Below are 18,734 nucleotides of genomic sequence, written 5' to 3'. Positions count from 1 at the left end.
TCCCGGATTCGTCTGAATGTGGTGGTTTTTGAAGCTGTGACTCCTGCCTCAGTCCACTCTTTCTGGATCTCTGCCAGATTCTTGAATCTTCTCTGTTTGAGAATCCGCTGAAGCCCACGGTCATCTCTTTTGCTAGTGCATCTTCTCCTGCCACATTTTTCCCTTCCACTAGACTTTCCATTGATATGCTTGGACACAGCACTCTGTGAACAGCCAGCCTCCTTAGCTATAAACTTTTGAGGTTTACCCATCCTATGGAGGGTATCAATGATGGTCTCCTGGGCAGTTGTCATGTCTGCAGTCTTCCCCATATTGAACCGAACTGAGACAATTGAACCAAACCAAAGCAATTAAATAACACCTGGGGAAACCTGTGCAGGTGCTTTGAGTTTAGTAGATGATTGGTGTGTGACACTCAGTTTAAAACATTCATGCCCTGATGATTTCTTCACAGTATTCTAATTTATTGAAATCCTGTTTTTGTGGGTTTTATGAGCTGGAAGCCAAAATTATGTAAAAAATAAACAAATAAATACCTGAAATTGATTAAATTGTGGGCCATGAATCTATGAATATATGAAAGTTTAACTTTCTGAATGGAATTATGGAAATTAAACAACTTTTTCACGATATTCTAATTTTTTGGAAAGGATCTGTATACACAACATCACTTTTCTGACTCATTAATTTAAAAGTTCGTTAGAGCTTCTTACGGTGCATAAATGAATGAAGGAGCATATATATGTATATAAATATATATATATATAAATTCAATATAGCAACTTTAAAGTTCTACCCTAAGCCAACCTCTTGTGTGATTTTGTAAGGTTATACATCTTGTTAATGCTGCTCTCAAAACATCTAATTATTAAAACAGGTTCTGTCTAAATATCCTGACATTAATAAAAAAAGAGCTTAAGATATTTTCTATATCACGTCGGACTTTTATTTATACATTTTTTAAACCATTAGTGTCTTAAGTTAAACCTAACTGAACTTCCTCCTCGGTTTAATAACGAGTCTCTGGGTTAGGATAGTTATCCGTCACTCATTTCCGGTTTTGCTTTCCGGATTTGAAGTCAATAGAATGCTACAAACTTTCTTACAAAATAAAAAATAAAAACGAAAACGCCGGCGTTAATGTTGATAGGATGCGTTCTTTATTATGTTGCAGTTACTCTGTTAGGAAAAGGCGAAGAACAAAACGCTATAAAGATAAGAAAGAACCCATTTCTGGTTCTAGACGTCTTTATATGTGGGCGTGCTTATATAGCCGTGACCCCGCGGGGGGGGATGTTTCCACAGCTTCTTTAGAAAATAAACACCAAAACGTCAAGATGGCCCCACGGTCCGTAATCAAGGGTGTGCTGCTCGTGTCTTTTTCGGTTTTCCTCACACTCGTGTTGGGTGTCGGTCTCCCTGCGCTGCTCAACGCCCTGATGAGGCTGTTGGGTTTACCGGAGACGAGCGTCAGCGAGTGCATAGTTCTGCTGTATTTGTGTTTCGTACTTTGTGTTGCGACGCCTCGAGTTCCAAGAGGATTTGAGAAGGTAGTTTTTCTAACACGGAAATAAAGTGGTACTCTGTATATACTCTTATGTCATACTTTTATTACACAATTTAGTACACAATAAAGGGTCATGTTGGAGTAAGACTTAATCGACTTGTTCTCGCAGTAGTAGTGCATCATTATTCGGTTGTATGGCGTAATACGTGTTGCATGCTGCATTTTACAAGTTCATACATTAGCATTAAAATAATGCAAATCATACAAATGTCAATATTTTACACACACTGAAAATAAGGCAAATAAATTGCATGCCGTATAATAATAAATGCCAATATTTGTAAGGCTGCTTGGAACTTAATTGGCCCAGTAGTAACGATTGCGAAGAATGTAACTACAGTTAATGACACATTAATATACTTTTATTTCTGTTTATGAATACACATATTTTCCACGCTAAAAGAAGTCAAAGTCAACCTTATTGTACATTTTGCAGCACGTACAGTACATGAGGTAAACAGTACTTCCGTTGTCAGTCCTTCACTCACATAGGGGAAATATAAAAACAAAATCCAAACAATTTATTAAAAACTTTATTACACACTACAGGACAGTCATATATTTACCAAAACATTACACTGTAGTCAGTCTTAGTTGAAATATTAATCAGTAGAATGACCATTGTTGTTGTTGTTTCCTGCAGGTCAATGGAAAAGCTGTGTTAATCACAGGCTGTGACACTGGGATCGGCTACGCTCTGGCCAAACATCTGCACCAACTGGGCTTCACCGTATTTGCTGGGTGTCTGCACAAGGTAAGATGCTTTGGAGCACAACGATGTTTCCACAGCTTCTTTAGAAAATAAACACCAAAACGTCAAGATGGCCCCACGGTCCGTAATCAAGGGTGTGCTGCTCGTGTCTTTTTCGGTTTTCCTCACACTCGTGTTGGGTGTCGGTCTCCCTGCGCTGCTCAACGCCCTGATGAGGCTGTTGGGTTTACCGGAGACGAGCGTCAGCGAGTGCATAGTTCTGCTGTATTTGTGTTTCGTACTTTGTGTTGCGACGCCTCGAGTTCCAAGAGGATTTGAGAAGGTAGTTTTTCTAACACGGAAATAAAGTGGTACTGTGTATATACTCTTATGTCATACTTTTATTTTAAGTACACAATAAAGGGTCATGTTGGAGTAAGACTTAATCGACTTGTTCTCGCAGTAGTAGTGCATCATTATTCGGTTGTATGGCGTAATACGTGTTGCATGCTGCATTTTACAAGTTCATACATTAGCATTAAAATAATGCAAATCATACAAATGTCAATATTTTACACACACTGAAAATAAGGCAAAGAAATTGCATGCCGTATAATAATAAATGCCAATATTTGTAAGGCTGCTTGGAACTTAATTGGCCCAGTAGTAACGATTGCGAAGAATGTAACTACAGTTAATGACACATTAATATACTTTTATTTCTGTTTATGAATACACATATTTTCCACGCTAAAAGAAGTCAAAGTCAACCTTATTGTACATTTTGCAGCACGTACAGTACATGAGGTAAACAGTACTTCCGTTGTCAGTCCTTCACTCACATAGGGGAAATATAAAAACAAAATCCAAACAATTTATTAAAAACTTTATTACACACTACAGGACAGTCATATATTTACCAAAACATTACACTGTAGTCAGTCTTAGTTGAAATATTAATCAGTAGAATTACCATTGTTCTTGTTGTTTCCTGCAGGTCAATGGAAAAGCTGTGTTAATCACAGGCTGTGACACTGGGATCGGCTACGCTCTGGCCAAACATCTGCACCAACTGGGCTTCACCGTATTTGCTGGGTGTCTGCACAAGGTAAGATGCTTTGGAGCACAACATTCAAGTTGTTTTTTAGGGCAGGTAGGAGGAGGAAGGTCACCAGGTGGAACTGATATCAGGTTTCTGTTGCATGAAGTAACCAGGGTGTTACCAGCCAATCGTGGCATAGATCAGCCTACAGCTTCCTTTATGTCAGTACTGCTCAAATAGTAGGGCAGGGCGCAGTGAGGTGACAGAAGGGGGTGAGGGGCTTCCAATGGAATATTTCCTGCTGGACATAAGTGTACCACTGCTGTAATGCTTGAATGATAACAAGCCTCCAGTCACTAGGTGGCAGCAACTCAAACAGTGGTTTGTACAGATAATAATATACGTTATCAGGTTCTCAATAGTATTTCAATTCGTGCAGGTGTGGGTTGGGGGGAGAGTGTGAAAACCTCAAGGGGGGCATGACAGGAAATAATTAAGTCAGCTTTATGCTGACGAAGCAGTATTTAACTTTATCTTCTCAGTGTAACGGCACAGTTGTGTTCATTTATTCACGAGGCTGAAACTAGTGTTTTCACTATCAATCGAGCTTTCTGTCCATCGAGCTCCTTTTATCTGTAGTTGGGTTGATATATTGTTCTAACGTTGATGACGCAGGATGAAGGTGGCGAAGGTGCCAAGGACCTGGAGACGCTGCATTCAGATCGAATGAAGGTGTTGCAGCTGGACGTCTGCAGTGAGGAGCAGGTGAACCAGGCTGTCGACTACGTCAGGGAAAACCTGGAGGACTCTGAAAGAGGTGGACAGCACCGTCCTGTCATCACTGCCCCAGGTGAGAGGAGAGAGGAGGAAACACAGAGCTAATCTTCTCTGTCACCGTCTGTCACCCAGGTCTGTGGGCCGTGGTGAACAACGCTGGCATATCGACGTTTGGAGAAGTGGAGTTCACTGCCATGGACACCTACAAGCAGGTATCAGAGGTCAACCTGTGGGGCACCGTCAGGGTCACCAAGGCTGTTCTGCCACTGATCCGCAGAGCCAAAGGTCAGAGGCCTCTAAACCTCACTGTAATCCATGTAAACATTATTAACATCAGCCAATGAAACAACATGGATTTTGCTGCATTTCACCAACATTTGCCTTAAGAACTCACTGTGTTAATGTTGATTCTGAAGAATGTAAAAATCCTCTTAGGATGTGGTGCCGCGGACGCCTGATTTCAGGAACAATGGGAACAAGTATTTGAAGTTACAATATAACATTTAACATCTTTACTTTTTTAAATATTTTTTTATAGAACCATAATCTGGGTCTTTGGGATTGTTTAAGATGTGGTCCACATGTGAATACCAGATGTGGGCCACTGAAGGCCCAAAACTCATTGCTCTACCATATGGGTGACATGTGTGGCTCAATCACTGGGACTTTCTTTAGTATCTGGAGACTAATTAAAATATCACTACAAATTTAGAATGGAATGTAATCACTTGCTGAGCCAAAACATTTTTTTAAAGCAATGTCACATGATGTTTGAATCGTTGGACCCTGGTTTGTCTCTGAACATCCTCCGTCTGACCACAGGTCGTGTTGTGAACGTGAGCAGCCTGTTTGGCCGGATTGGAAACCCCGCACGTTCCTCCTACTGCGTGTCCAAATACGGCTTAGAGGCTTTCTCCGACTGCCTGCGTTATGAGATGAAGACGTGGGGAGTCAAAGTGTCCATCGTCGAACCGGGAAACTTCTTGGCCGCCACCGGCATCCTTACACGTGACACTGTGGCCGCCATGGCCAACAGGCTGTGGAGCGAGGCCTCCGCCGTTGTGAAGGAGGATTATGGGAAAGCACACTTTGAGCGACAGGTGGCTGCGGTGCGCTCTCACTGTGGCAGCGGGGACAAAGATGTGGCCCCCGTTCTGGATGACATCACAGACGCCATCATGTCCAAACGTCCTTACACACGGTATGTCCCGATACAACCACACTGGTGGATCAGACTGCAGTTGATGTCTCATTTGCCCGCTGCCGTCTCAGACCTACTGTATATCTAAAACAGGAAGTACAAGTTGTTACGGTTTCATTTCCTCTATGGGTTGCAGCAGATGTTTCACTCTTTAGAGTAACAGGCGCTACTCGTTAGCATTCCAAATCAATCCATGATTAGACCCTTAGAAAAATCAGCTCTAATCTGTGGAGTTTAAAGTGCGGTAATTGATTTGTTTGTAGTTTGTAGATCTCGTCTTTTCTTTAAAATCATTTGCAGTGTTTTTTTTCTGATGAGGCTCATTTAGATCTGTTATTGTAACCACTGACAGTACCATAGTTCCAGGAAGTTTTAAGGAGTAAAGACAAATGTGTTTTCTTTAGCCATAAGGAAGTGAATGTTTTTCCACTTTTTTTAGGCTGTGGCACACTAGGGGTTGTACAGTGAGAACAGCAAAGCTGAAGACAGAATTAGATAATGAACTGAATCAGTACTAGTGCCTTTTTGAGTGAAAGTTTAAGAATTAGATAATGAACTGAATCAGTACTAATGCCTTTTTGAGTGAAAGTTTAAGGGTCTTAAGGTGGACTAGATCATGGCAATGGCACAGAACCATCTCGGTTTTGGGCCTGATCGGGTTAATATTAGAATTTGTTTCTCAAATCATAATGCTTCAGCTTCAGGGCTCATTGGCACCAGGCGTAGGACCCCTGCTGTTCTGTTGTGGTTGCCTCCGGAACGACCCGAGGACATTGACTGTACATCTTTGATGGTCAGATTTGGCTCAGTTTGACTCAGAAATTATGCAACAACAACACAAAAGCATTTTGTCTCACATGCGCAGTCAGATCTCTGCAATAGTCGGCTCAGCTGGGCATCCCTATCCTTATCCTTTTCCCTTAAACATGTTTTTATCAGGAAAATCCAAGTATCAATCTGATCTTCTTGGTAACACTTTAGTGCTTTTGTGCTGCTTCCACATTTGGATGGTGTCCTTTGTCTTGCAAAGCCTGGTTTATGTGTATGAGGCGAGAGAGTTTGAATGAAATTATGTGAATTATTTTTCAATATATTATAATCCCTGTGGTATATTGTAACAAATTATTTTAATTAAAGCGATCGAAAAGTGACAGATTGGCTCAATTGCGTCTCATTTGTGAACAGTTTGGGTTTTTCTAGTAAGTGCTATGGCACATATTTGGCCAGCAGAAGGAGCCAAAGTATCAGCTAAACGAAACGGCTGATCGCTGCCTGCAGCTAAACAGACAATAGTTGTTTTCAATTATTATTTTACGTTTTATGACGTAACATTTAGAATGTAAATTTTTAATAATGTTAGTGTTTAATGTGATTTTTAATTAAATTATATTCTCAAAACAGTATATATTTTTTCAATATTACACTTTGCTAGTTTTGCGACGCAAATTAATTTTAAATAATTTCTATTACTCAGTCAAGTTCTTAAATTAGTGTTTTTGCAACGTATAAACTTTTTCTCACATTTTCTAACTTAATTTGGTAACGTTTTACAAAACACCATTATAAAAGATTGTTACGGTTGCTAGCTCATTTGATTTCTCCATTAATTGAACGTTTCCTTTTAAAAATACAGCTTTAAGCAACTGTATATGAACGAGTACTTTAGATATATTTAAATCTCAATACTATGGTAACAGCAGAGGTAAAGCAAACCTGTAAAGCGAAAATCCGATTGTGTGGGTTTTCTGGGGTGCTGGTCACACTCTGGCCACAAGGGGGCAGCAGCGCCGTTCTGGTGCCTGTTCATCGTCCTCATCCATGCTTAAACATGGATAATCTGCTGTGAAAACAGGAACACAGAAAATTAATTAAACGTGTTTTTAAACATTTAATCTTTATACTTTTGAATAAAAGTTTAAACCGAGTAAAAAACAGAGGAAACGGAAGACGTTATCATTTTTAATGTCGTTTTATTACGTCTTCTGCAACACTAATAAACTCTTCTAAACCATTACACCTGAACACATTTCCTCCCGGAGAGGACAGTATTAAGAGCATGACATTACATTATTCATTATTATTATTATTACTGGATTTTTTGTTTTGTTTTTATTATTATTTCACAGCACTGCCTTGACCTGTAGTTTTTCTTCTCTCTCGCCTCATACACATAAACCAGGCTTTGTGAGACAAACTGACGACACCATCCAAATGTGAAGCAGCACAAAAGCACTAAAGAAAATACCACAATTACAGGCCACTTGTCTTCTGTGTTACCAAGAAGATCACACTGATACTTGGATTTTCTTAATAAAATCAGTCACAACTGGCTCTGGCTCGAGTCTTTAACCTTTTCTGTACAGCTGCGAGGCTCTGCTCATGCGGCCTTCGTTACATTTTTCTGTAACTCTGTTTGTGTGTATGGGTCACACATTTATTATAATTATTAAAGAGGCTAAAGTGTAAAAAAAAAAAAAATCAACGAGCGTCTCAACACTAGTTTTATATGAAATACATACAAAAAAAAGAAAGAAAACATGACAATCTTTACCACCAATAACGTGATACCGTTACTTGGTAAGTGCTCATTTCTAAGAGATTTAGGTCACGGCTACATCACAGTCGGGGTTAGGATTCTGTCTTAACAGCATGTGAAGTTTACAGCGTTTATGTTAAGGTCACTTAAAATCACAGACTAATAAGGTTAAAAAAAATAATGACGAGAATCCAAAAGAAAATGTGACTGAAATGGCACACGGCCGTGGTGAGAGGAAAGAACTGGATAAGGGAAGAACCTGGGACGAGAGCTAAAACTTTGGTCAACAGAAAGCTGTGAAGGCACGTTTTTTAAAATCATGTCCTAAATACTTTAAACTGGGACACGGGGAGTTTGTGGTTTTAATTGGGGAAGATTACGTCAAAAACAGAGTGAAATCAGCTGCAGGAGGGACAAATAGGGAGGGACCAAAATAACTGTTAGGATTAAGGTTTTTAAGTCGTCAAACTTAAAACGTCAAACTTGGAGTTTTCCCCAGGCCACACTCCTGACATCAGTCATTCTGACTTAATCTAAATAATTTAATTTTGCCCTTAAGGTATGTTTTTCCCAAATTTAAGTATTTATATTAAACAAATATACATTTCCTTAAATATCTGTAGTATTTGTAGTAAACTGTAAACACTGATGTGGTCCTCCAGGGAGAGGCTGAGTGCCACTAGGGGCCCCCGTCTGCTTATTTGAGTTTGAGACCCCCGCCTTAAAAACTCCAAACTTGACAACATTTCTTAGTTTTGTTCCCAGAAAGTGTGAAAAGATAAACGTGTGTCTGTTACTGTGATCTGATTCAGTCACTCCTGTGTTGTTTTAGCTCATAACTTCACACTCATGGGATTTTCCTAAGGAAGGAAAACAGAAAGTTAGTTTTTAAATATGGAAATGACTCAAGGTTGAAGTTGTCTGTTTTCCCCAGTTTATAACAAAAAAAAACAACACTGTCTATTTGGAACACTTAATACAGAACATGGGAGGCTCCGTCATGTTTTGGGAATGGATTTTAGCAGATGGTGTCAATGTTAGCCCGATGACGCTTTGTTATACACTGATAAGACAGACGGCTGATGGTGTGTTAGCATCAAAAATGTTGCCTTTTCTATCGTTGATATATTTCAATGTATGTTCACAGGTGTTGCAGAAAAACAGTTCACCATCTGTGACACTGTTTGGTCAAATACAATGACAAGACGCGAGGACACAGGGGGACCACACTTTTAGTATCCCTACGTGCCCCTACTGTAAACTTCTTCTTCTCTGATGCATCAGCGTTGGCCTCCGTTCATTTTCTCCACCCTAACAAGGCTGGGAGCGGTATTCCAGATACTCTTATCCAGTGGAACAGATTCTCCGTGGCTCCTCTCGGGATTTTAATTCACTTTCTTTTTTTTTTCTAAGGCTCATTTTTCCATTCCTCCTCTGTCCAATCCCTGTCCCGTTCCCTCTCTCTTTCTTACGTTCACTGCACTTAGGTCCAACCGACCCCAGCTGGAGAACTCATCATCTCACACATCACGACGACCATTATCATCATCTTTACCCACGACGCTGTACTTTTTTTTCTCCCCAGAGCTCACTGCTGGAGCGGCCTGCGGCCAATCGGTGCTAACTAACCTTCAACGTCCAACAGCTACCTGGTCCGTCCTCTCTCTCAACAAACAGCCTTTCACTCCAGACTTTACTGTAAATATGAACCATATGTTTCTCTCTGACTCCACAGGATGTGCATTAGGGCCCGTGTTTCTCCATCTAGGAGACTTCAGCTAAGCCTTTTCCCAAATAAATGTTCTGATTTTTCCCCCCAGCTAAAGTCAAACATAAGGAATTGCTTCCTGAAAATCCTCTGTGGCGGCTGGAGGAAGAGGGTGTGTCTCAGTTTGATGTATATGAGGAAGGCAACCACGGAAACACGACCGCTGGGCGACCTTTTACTCCCTCGTTCCCTCCTGATCACTAATACAGAATTGGTGACCTCACCCACTGGACTGCCTCGACATCCCAGACCTGGTCAGTGTGCTTTTGCAGTGTGATTAATGGAAACAACCTGACACACAGACAAACTACATCCATATCTCTTTTACAGTCGTGGTGTGAGGCCTTTTTTCCTGCCTGCATGCAAATGTTGCAGAGTTCCCACTGATTCTGGAGCCTCGGCCTCTGAACATTCACAGTAAGTAAGGTTTGTCACTTTTTATCTTAAAATCTAAAAAACAAACACGATTCTGGGGGTTGAAGTCTGAAATATCCACAGGGCTGTCTAAAGTATTTCTGATCCAACAAAGTCCTCAGATGAACTAAACAGGACAAGATGCTAGTTTGTTGTACACTGTCAGCAAGAATAACTAGAATGACTGTGAACCTTTAACGAAACAGCTTTAGAAGACACCTGCCCTGAGATATTATGTCATTTTGTTGTTAGGAAGCAAGCTAAACCATCCTCATGGATGGAAATAAAAATTTACATCAACTTCTTTTAAAAAAAAGGCAAATTACAAGTTACAAACCCCCCCTCACCTCCAGAATCGTAAGCTGTACTGTTTTCTGTTTTTGTTTTGCTAATATGTAGTTTTGCCGTTAGCAAGCGAGCTCCTTGTAGGTAAAGTAATACAACACTGGTTTATTTAAAAATTTGCCTATTTCTGTTTCAAGAGCTCTAATGGTCCTGAAATATGCTGCAAGGCACAGAAGCATTTCTGCCTCACTGTTGGTCGGCTAACCTAAGGTAAACAGTCCTCCCAGGAGGAAGGACGAACGAGACGCCAAATTTTCTATAAAGCAACATATTTCAAGATCATTAGTGCTACAGAAACAAAAATATTTACCTAAGTGCCGTTCACCAAATAGTAATGCCTCTGTGCCTGCACGAGAGGAACTTGCTACTCACTCAGAACTGACTTCTGCAGGTACCACGTCAAAAGGGTTTTACCTACAAAGAAACAGAGAGTTAACTTGAAGGTTTAGCCTCGGCAACATAGAACACATCCTGACGTTATTTTGAGTGACAGCCCCGTTCACAGAATATGGATACAGCAATAGACCAGACAAGCAGTAAAAAAAAAGCAAAGTATACAACCTTTTCACAAGACGAGTCCTCTCCACTCCACCTACACAGATGCGCAATTTGATTGGCTCCCATTCTCCTAACAGAACTGTGTCAATAAATATATTTTGGTCACTTAATTTTTATTCATTTAGCACAAGTCGTGGAGCGGTGCGTCCACAACGTTTAAGACAGCTAACACAAAAAGAAGTTGAAATGTAGACCCCCTAGAGGACAGAGTCTGACACAACAAACAAAATGCCTCACGTGGTTGGAAGTTCTGTGTTCGATACAGTTAAAAAAAAAATCACATTTTTAAAAAAACTGTTAAAAGGTTATATATTATTGACAAAAAAAAAAAACCTAAATGAAACTAATAGATATCAAGGTGGAAATACATGGCGTTGCCTATGACCTAACACATCTGGATAATTTAAAATAGGCGACCAAGAGGTCTGTAGTCAACTCCCAGGAGTCCATAGTCTTTTCTCTTTTGTCTCCACCCTTCCATTCCTCTCAGTCTCTCCCATTCCTTTGATTCCTCCTCTTGGAATGCTCACAGACGGGGCATTAAAGTCCTGATGATGTGTTAAGTCCTCAGGCTTGAAGTCTAAATGTTAGTGTGTGTGTACTGCTGTGTGTGTCTGTGTGGAGATACACTGTGTGAAGGTTTTACTGTGTAAGTGTGTGTGTATGTAGGTCTGTCTGTGTGTGTGTGTGTGTGTGTGTGTGTGTGTTACAGAGGGGGATCAGGAAGCTGCCAAGGCCTTGATCAGGTACAGTTTGTCTCCCTGCTCACTGGTGAAGATGGGGGCTTTTTTGTAGTGTTCAACAAGCTCTTCCATAGAGTTGAACTTGCGCTGTCCGATGCAGTAAAGGTTTTCCTTCAGCTGCACTTTGAAATGCTTGTTCTTGCTCTGCGCCTTCAGGGAGATGGAGAAGTCGTTTGGCTGTGAAAAGGAAAAAGGAAACACTAATGTGAGCTTTTGGTTTCAGGTGACGGAGAACAACCGTAGAGGGCACGCTGGGTTACAGAGTTCACCAGGGCGTGACTTAAGTGACTCAACTTGAAGTGTTCTGTATTTACTGTTTTGCAAAACAACTGAATTTTAAATAAAGTGCTTAAAAAAATAAACCTTCAAATGTGCACCTGTATTACACCTGCAGATAAAAAGCTTCATGGTGAGTCAAATTAAACCAAAACTGCTTCACTGAATCCTTTCCTGTGCACAAACCCTTAAGACCACAACTATTAGATACAGTATGAAACATGAAGCACAAATACTAACTGTAAGATCAAAAGTTCAAACAACAGTGAAACATAAGTTCAACATAGTCTAACCTGGAAAATAATCCTCAATACAGCTACTAAAAGATAAACACTGTTAAGGAGAGATCACAAATAAAAGAAAAAAAATCTAAATAATCTAAACATCTGCCAAACAAGAACTAAAAGTTAGCTTAGCTAGATTTAAATTAGCCACAAATCAGCATTAGAAGGAATGCTGAAAGATATAAGTTGAAGAAATTTAAGCTAAGTAAAAAAATCACAAATTAAATCACACCCCTGGTACTGGTGCTCCAGGGCTCCCTCCTGTGGTACGGTGGTGAACCTGAATCCCACTGGAGTTAGTTGTAAAATAAAGCAGCTAAATGTTTTGATTTTGCTCTGTGCACAGGTGTGTGTCTGGTTTTTACTTTGTCAGTTGAAGTTCTACTCTATCATAATACTCTCAATAAGAATAAATTAATTATTTCATATACTTTGCTGCACACCAGTGTATTTATGTTGGTCAAACTGGTGTATTTGGAATTAGCAAAGTACACAAGGTAGTAAAAAGTTATACTGAAATACTGGACTACGTAAACGAAGAAAGCTAACAATATACGGTAATATGACTACGTAAACGAAGAAAGCTAACAATGTACAAGGTAAGTTAAAGCTAGTTAGTCCAAACAGTTGACGTAGGTTATCTACATCAGAATACAGACAAAGTTAGGAAGGAAGACGTGTAGTGTGTGAAAGGTACTGACCGATGACTCGCTGTCTCTGATGAGGAAGTCTCCCTCCGTGCCCCTCTGGTTGAGGGCCACCTCCGCCTGGTGACGCGTCACTTTGCCGTAGTACCACTCCTTCCCTGCGAATCGCCCGCTGCCTGAAGGCGAGATGTAGTCACAGTCGGGTGTGGGCGGCCCAGCGAGCCCAGCTGAGGGTTTATGGGAGGAGGAGTCCAGCACTGTGACGTAGTTCTTGGGCACCAAGCCCAGCTGTCCGTCCGCTTTGCGGCACTTCCACCACTCGGGGTCGTTCTCGGGCTTCTCCACCACCTCCATCACCTCGCCCCTCTCAAAGTTCAGCTCCTCGTCGTTGCCTGAGCTGAAGGGGTAGAGGGCCTGAACCGTGTGCAGAACCCTGTTTCCATTCGTGGTGCTGTTCACCACCGCCGCCAGCTTCTCCGTCAGTGACGTGACGGGATCGCCGCCCATGCCCCCGCCCCCCGCTGTCCCGTCCATGTCTTCGGTCACGTAGTTGGACGGAAACCAGCCCGACCGTCCGTTGTAGCTGCCGCGCCACCAGCCGTCGCTGCATTTCTCCATCACCACCACCCGAGTGCCTTTCACCAGAGACAGCTCGTCCTCGCGTTCCGCCGTGTAGCTGAACTTCACCAGGGCGGGCAGGTTGAGGTCGTACAGCCGCTCGCCGTTGTCTGCATACATGTCTGCGTCCACGTTGGACGCCGTGTCTCTCATCGGGCCTTTCCTGCTCTTTACCCTCGAGAACCCTGAGCAGACAAAGAGAAGAGAGCCACAATCATCATCTGCACTGAAACACCGCTGAGATTGAGGTCAGAAGGTAAATGACAAGCAGCCTGACGTGTTAAATTAGCACACAGACGAGCCTGCAGGCTCTTTAGTGTAAAGTCGTCATCTCACTAGAACACGAGCTCCCTGAAATCTTGATTTCACACATGAGCAGCGACAAGTCCCAACAGACCAAGAACCACAAGACAGAGAGGAAAGAAATCTCTAAAAAATTTCAGGAGCAGACGAATAAAAAACACCAGGCAGCGATGATCGGCATTAAGGGTTTGTTTAAAAGAACAGACCGTGGATGAATATCATTCCTTTTCAACAATACACTGCCCTAAACCCCTAACATTCCAAATCCAGAAACATTCTTTGGCATTAACGACTAAGGAAACAAAAACGATGTGTTTGAAAATGTGGGCCGTAAAACCTGTTTTGGCATGAGCTGGTGAGGTCTGTGGAAACTTTTTAACTAATCTCGCAGCACTCATCATTCATGCTCTGATACCTGTCTTTAATTTCTAATGCCAACACTTACTTTTATCCTTCTGTTCTGTGTAACCGAACTCCCCACCCTAACATTCCTTCAACTCCCTCAGCCCACTGAGTCAGCTGAAGTTGTACTTTTACTTCAAGTATTTTAATATTCAATCGGTATTAACTGTGGCAGATATATGTTGTGATGTTTGCTTCTTTCAAATATTAAAAAATATATTCTATATTAAATTTATTTTATAAATAAATTAAAATGTTTTTAAAAATTTAAATTTATTACATTAAAAAAATATTTTATATTAAAATATTTTAAAAGAACTGCTGACAACTGTCAATACTGTGGACCAGTTATTGTTAAGGACAACAACAAGTTAAGTGAACGACTCAACGTTTTCAACAAGTCGCCAGAGTAAATGACTAAAATCCACTGAAACACAAACATCTACCTGCTGATATTTCTCTTCTCTATTCCAGAATGATACAGAAAAGCTTCTTTTTTTTCAGATTTTCAGGGAAGCTTTTCTTTCAATTAATCACGATTAATCAATCAACTCCTGCTGGGACACACCGTGAAAGAACCGGCCCAAAAGCACACAAATTATATTTTGGTTTCAAATGTAAACATCATCTTCTTCTTGATGTGTACTCAAACTATTCTTCTGTTTGCGACAGCGACACAACATCACACTGAGTCCGGGTACAAATGCTACACTCTGTGGACCAGTGTTGACTGTGTGAAACAGTCCTGGTTCTGTGGTGGTTTATTGTCCCCACTGTATCCTGTATGCCACATTGTTTACACAGCTCGGGCAGCTCTCTCCATCTGGTCTACACACCCTGCACTGGTAACATAATCCAGATTATGGTCTGTCCTGTACCTCTACGTCAGCTGCTGGCTTCATGGCTGGGTGTAAGTCACACCATCTCTAAAGTGAAAGGGCAACACCAGACCCCGAGACTGAGACAGAGACTGAGCTCTGCCAGAGCGGCGGTCATCGTCTTACTGGACAGGAATTTCCACTTGGCAGCTGGGCATACAAACAGTTGTATGAAACACATGTGAGGGGAGCAGAGTGCAGCGCTGGGATCACACTTCTCTGCCTGTTATCATGAGTACTCACATCCTGAGCCAGCTAAAAAAAAAATGACAGGCATTGAGTTACTGGGGTTTTTTTCTAAGCCATTTGAAGCTAAGTGACATCGCACTTGTCACTGCAAGTCTGGGGTCTTAATGATGATGTGGGTGAAGCTGACAGCAGCCGAAACCAGACAGGACACTGATACCAGACACACTGAGCAGAGGAGGGCAGTGATTACATTTCTCATTACGTTTGCAAGCTTGGTACTCCCAATAATCCAGGAGTCAGCAGTGTGAATTTTAAAATTATACTTCCAGCCAGGGTGTAGTCCCATTGGACGCTACAGGTAGATTGGTGTTTGTTTTCTCTTTTGGCGCTGACTAATGTGTCACAACGCAGATGAATTGTTACTGAACAGTGTCAGTGACTCAGGGCGTGCAGACAAATTTCATGGTGGAGCTGGAGTCCAAAGTCAAATTGCTTCCAGGTAGACCCTGTTATTAGTCACACCACTGTACATAAGTACAGACTGCAGACGGGGTGTTAAAGAGCTGATGTCTGTCAGTCCAGGTAAGGTCTAGTCATCTGCTGAATGTGCAGCCAAGAACGTAGGGAGAAAAAAAAAAAACTATAAAACTTAACGTTAAAAACCTATAAAACTACATTCATGTTGATGCAACGGAGAAGCTTCAGAAACATCAGAGGATTTTTTTTTTGGCGCTGATGAAAGTGACACCCAACAACAGACACAGTGATTCCACTGTTAAAATATCAGATCTGTACGTAGGAGGAAGGAGGAGGAAAAAACATGTTGGTGCAGGTGCGAGCCCCCAGGAAGTGACTCGTGTACAGTTGGAATTGACCTAGTTAACTCTACACTAAGGTCAGAGTTCAGCTCTAGACAGATAAAGGCTCCTTTATCTCAAACTGACAACACTGTTTACGCTATCGTACACTGCAGATCGCGCTGTTTCCACATAAGATCAACAACACTGTTTACGCTATCGTACACTGTTTCCACATAAGATCGCACTAAAGTTTTGCATTTCAACCACACACAGCCCTGAGAGATTACCGACTCTGACCGGACGCTGAGTTTAAACCAGGGTACGAGAAGAAAGCTGGGATTTGTCTGCGCAAAGATAAAAGGGTTGTTATTGAGGGCAACAACTTCTCCCGGGGCATATCTGTCAAACTGTTGTTGGTTAATTGCGGCCAGTTCACTTGTGTGGCCAACGAGGAGAAATGTGAGTTACTGCTTCCTTTTGCAATTAGACGGAGGATCTTATCTTCCTCAACTGTCACAGTAAAGACCCCGGCACAGCACTCCTCGCCGTTTCTCCTTTTAGTGGACGCAGCTGCTTTCTGTTACACTGAACTAAACTGGGTGAAGTGCTTTGATTTTCTGCCAAGGCTTGTCAGTGCAGTGATGCTGAACTTCAGGGACAATATTTGGGCCTTTCTACATGCTGATCTTGGCAAGAGAAGCAGTGACATTTGGGGGCGTTTGCAAAACAATGTGTGTCGAGTGCAAACAAGTGGAAAAGAATGACACATTCTGGAACGACAAGTATGATGTAAAAATAAATGTGTGCTGATTAAAAACATGAACTGATTCAATTATTTGTAACCTTTTGGCTGAAAAAAGTAACACAGCTACAGTAGACAACACTGGACCAGTATAACCGTAGAAGAAAATCAATCTATCTCACATTCTCATGATTAGCAGTTAGCAATTTACCAGCAACAGAGGCCACATGGTATTATCTAGACCAGAAACGCAGTACAGAGTAAAATTATCAATGCCTAAAGGAAGGTGTTTTTTTTTCTCTCCAATAGACCAAAAATATATTTGGCCCAAAAGCTGCAACAAATTCTGCCTAATTAAAATGTGTCACCACTACCCACAATCCACTTCTCCACTATATGAGGTCTTAAGGGGAACAGGCAGATGTGGTATCTTGAGCCAAAAATACACTAAAATGACGGTACAATGGAATTGTTTTCTCTTATTCAACGTCACATGCTTTTTCCTGTGCATTTCCTGACAGACGGTGAGGAGAGAGGACGCTGCGTTCGCTCCGTAGATGTTTGTAAATCACTGCAAACAATGACAAAGATCTTAAGACTCATGTTAAAGCTCTTACCAACAAAAAAAAAGAGAGTGTTTATAGACGAGGCACAGGGAGTAGGAGGAGAGAAAAGAAAAGAAAGTGCTGGGGAGTTTCTTTAGCTACGATGACAAATTGATTTTTTTTTTAACTCTGGCTTCCCCACACTGACTGGCTCTCCATTGTCTGCCAAGACCTTCTCGACCCTTCAGCTTCCCTCCATTTCAGGGCTCTTCCTCTGCGGACGACAACACCCCGCGTCAGACTGTCTGACAGCACTTGAACATCCTCACACTTGAAAAGATCACAGACGCTGGAACAACTTTAGCAGCGACTTGTTAACCAACAGACAATAGAGGGAAAAAAACACACTCCTTAAACAGAGTATTTTTCCTAAAATATCACCAGCACATGGACAAACTCAGAAACTACTACTTTATCTCAGTTTTCCGTACACCAACAAGGCCTGGAACGATATTTCTTACTACTTAATTGCCGATCAATACTACAGGGCATCAGGAGCGGGTGTGCGACTCGTGTTCACCAGACATGTGACACCATGAAACAACCTTGAGCCATATGTTTGAGTGTGAGACTGGAGACTGGCACATAAACTTAATAACAGCACATGGCGTCAGAGAGAGGATGAGTCAAACCAACTACAGGGAACAAACACCAGGGTGAGGCGGCGTTTTCTCCAGCGGGGGTTGGCTGACAGTGACATTTAAAGCTACACTGAGATTATTACGTTTTTATTCAAAGGTGAACTCGTCATACTCAGCTCCATGACCTACAACGTGGCCGCGAAACACTTTAACATCTGACGTGTGCACGTTTGGTGGAAAACAAACAGCTGAATGCTTGTTTTCGGAGAAGAAAACTTCTGAAAAATTCTGAATTTGAATGTCAACGTTAGACTGAAAATATGTCTCGTCAGTGAAACACGTTACACACCAATACACACCATGTCTGCTTGTTGTTACTTTCAACAACATCTGTTCACACCAGCATTTTGCTTGAGATTTGTTTACTTCCTTCCATATCAACGCGTCCTAAAACAGACATCACATGACAAATAAACAGTACTGTGGTGGACTGGCTGATCTGTAGCTGCTAAAACAACTAGGAGATGAGAAAAAAAAATCAAACCAAAATAGTTTTCCTTACAAGACGATTTTATTAGAACCAAATGGACTGGCGTGAAGTCGTCCAAGGACTAAAGATTAATTTAAGATGCTGGTTACATGCTAAAGTCTTTCAGATTCCAGTTGGAGCAGTCCTGTTAATAAAACTCACAGGTGTCTGTGCACGGTCCAACTGGCTGCTGATCCATGTGCCTGAGCGTCAGTGCAGCATCAGCAACACGGGAAGA

The 18,734-nt window shown here is 41.6% G+C and overlaps 2 protein-coding genes across 10 annotated transcripts in view; one reads left to right on the top strand and one right to left on the bottom strand.

Annotated features, from left to right (window-relative positions):
- The first annotated feature begins 2,352 nt into the window (after positions 1–2,352).
- On the top strand, positions 2,353–12,004 carry bdh1 (3-hydroxybutyrate dehydrogenase, type 1). 6 transcript variants are annotated; one of them, XR_003049395.1, is made up of 8 exons: positions 2,353–2,601; positions 3,256–3,366; positions 3,976–4,117; positions 4,210–4,362; positions 4,900–5,278; positions 9,400–9,836; positions 9,913–9,999; positions 11,866–12,004. XR_003049395.1 is itself a non-coding variant. In XM_017031480.2 (5 exons), exons 1-5 carry the CDS (start codon positions 2,389–2,391, stop codon positions 5,364–5,366), a joined length of 1,086 nt encoding a protein of 361 aa, XP_016886969.1. In that variant the 5' UTR covers positions 2,353–2,388; the 3' UTR covers positions 5,367–5,814. The 6 variants fall into 6 exon arrangements, 1 of the variants encoding a protein (XP_016886969.1); XR_003049397.1 differs by lacking the exon at positions 11,866–12,004 and having other exon boundaries at positions 9,400–9,466; positions 9,635–9,836; positions 9,913–10,344; XR_003049396.1 differs by lacking the exon at positions 11,866–12,004 and having other exon boundaries at positions 9,400–9,512; positions 9,635–9,836; positions 9,913–10,344.
- nck1b (NCK adaptor protein 1b) overlaps positions 7,232–18,734 on the bottom strand; it is a 27,409-nt gene continuing 15,906 nt past the window's right edge. For 3 of the 4 annotated variants that reach the window (XM_008308019.3, XM_008308020.3, XM_008308021.3), the window contains 2 exons: positions 12,904–13,652; positions 7,232–11,819 (listed from right to left, as the gene is read on the bottom strand). In XM_008308019.3, the coding sequence (XP_008306241.1) occupies positions 11,619–11,819; positions 12,904–13,652 (950 nt within the window). In that variant the 3' untranslated portion in view covers positions 7,232–11,618. The remainder of the gene's footprint in view (positions 11,820–12,903; positions 13,653–18,734) is intronic. The other variant, XR_003049394.1, reaches the window with a different exon arrangement.

This window comes from Cynoglossus semilaevis, chromosome 3 (assembly GCF_000523025.1).
Source record: "Cynoglossus semilaevis isolate Cse_v1.0 chromosome 3, Cse_v1.0, whole genome shotgun sequence".
NCBI lineage: Eukaryota > Metazoa > Chordata > Actinopteri > Pleuronectiformes > Cynoglossidae > Cynoglossus > Cynoglossus semilaevis.
This window is presented reverse-complemented; position numbering and strand designations above follow the sequence as displayed.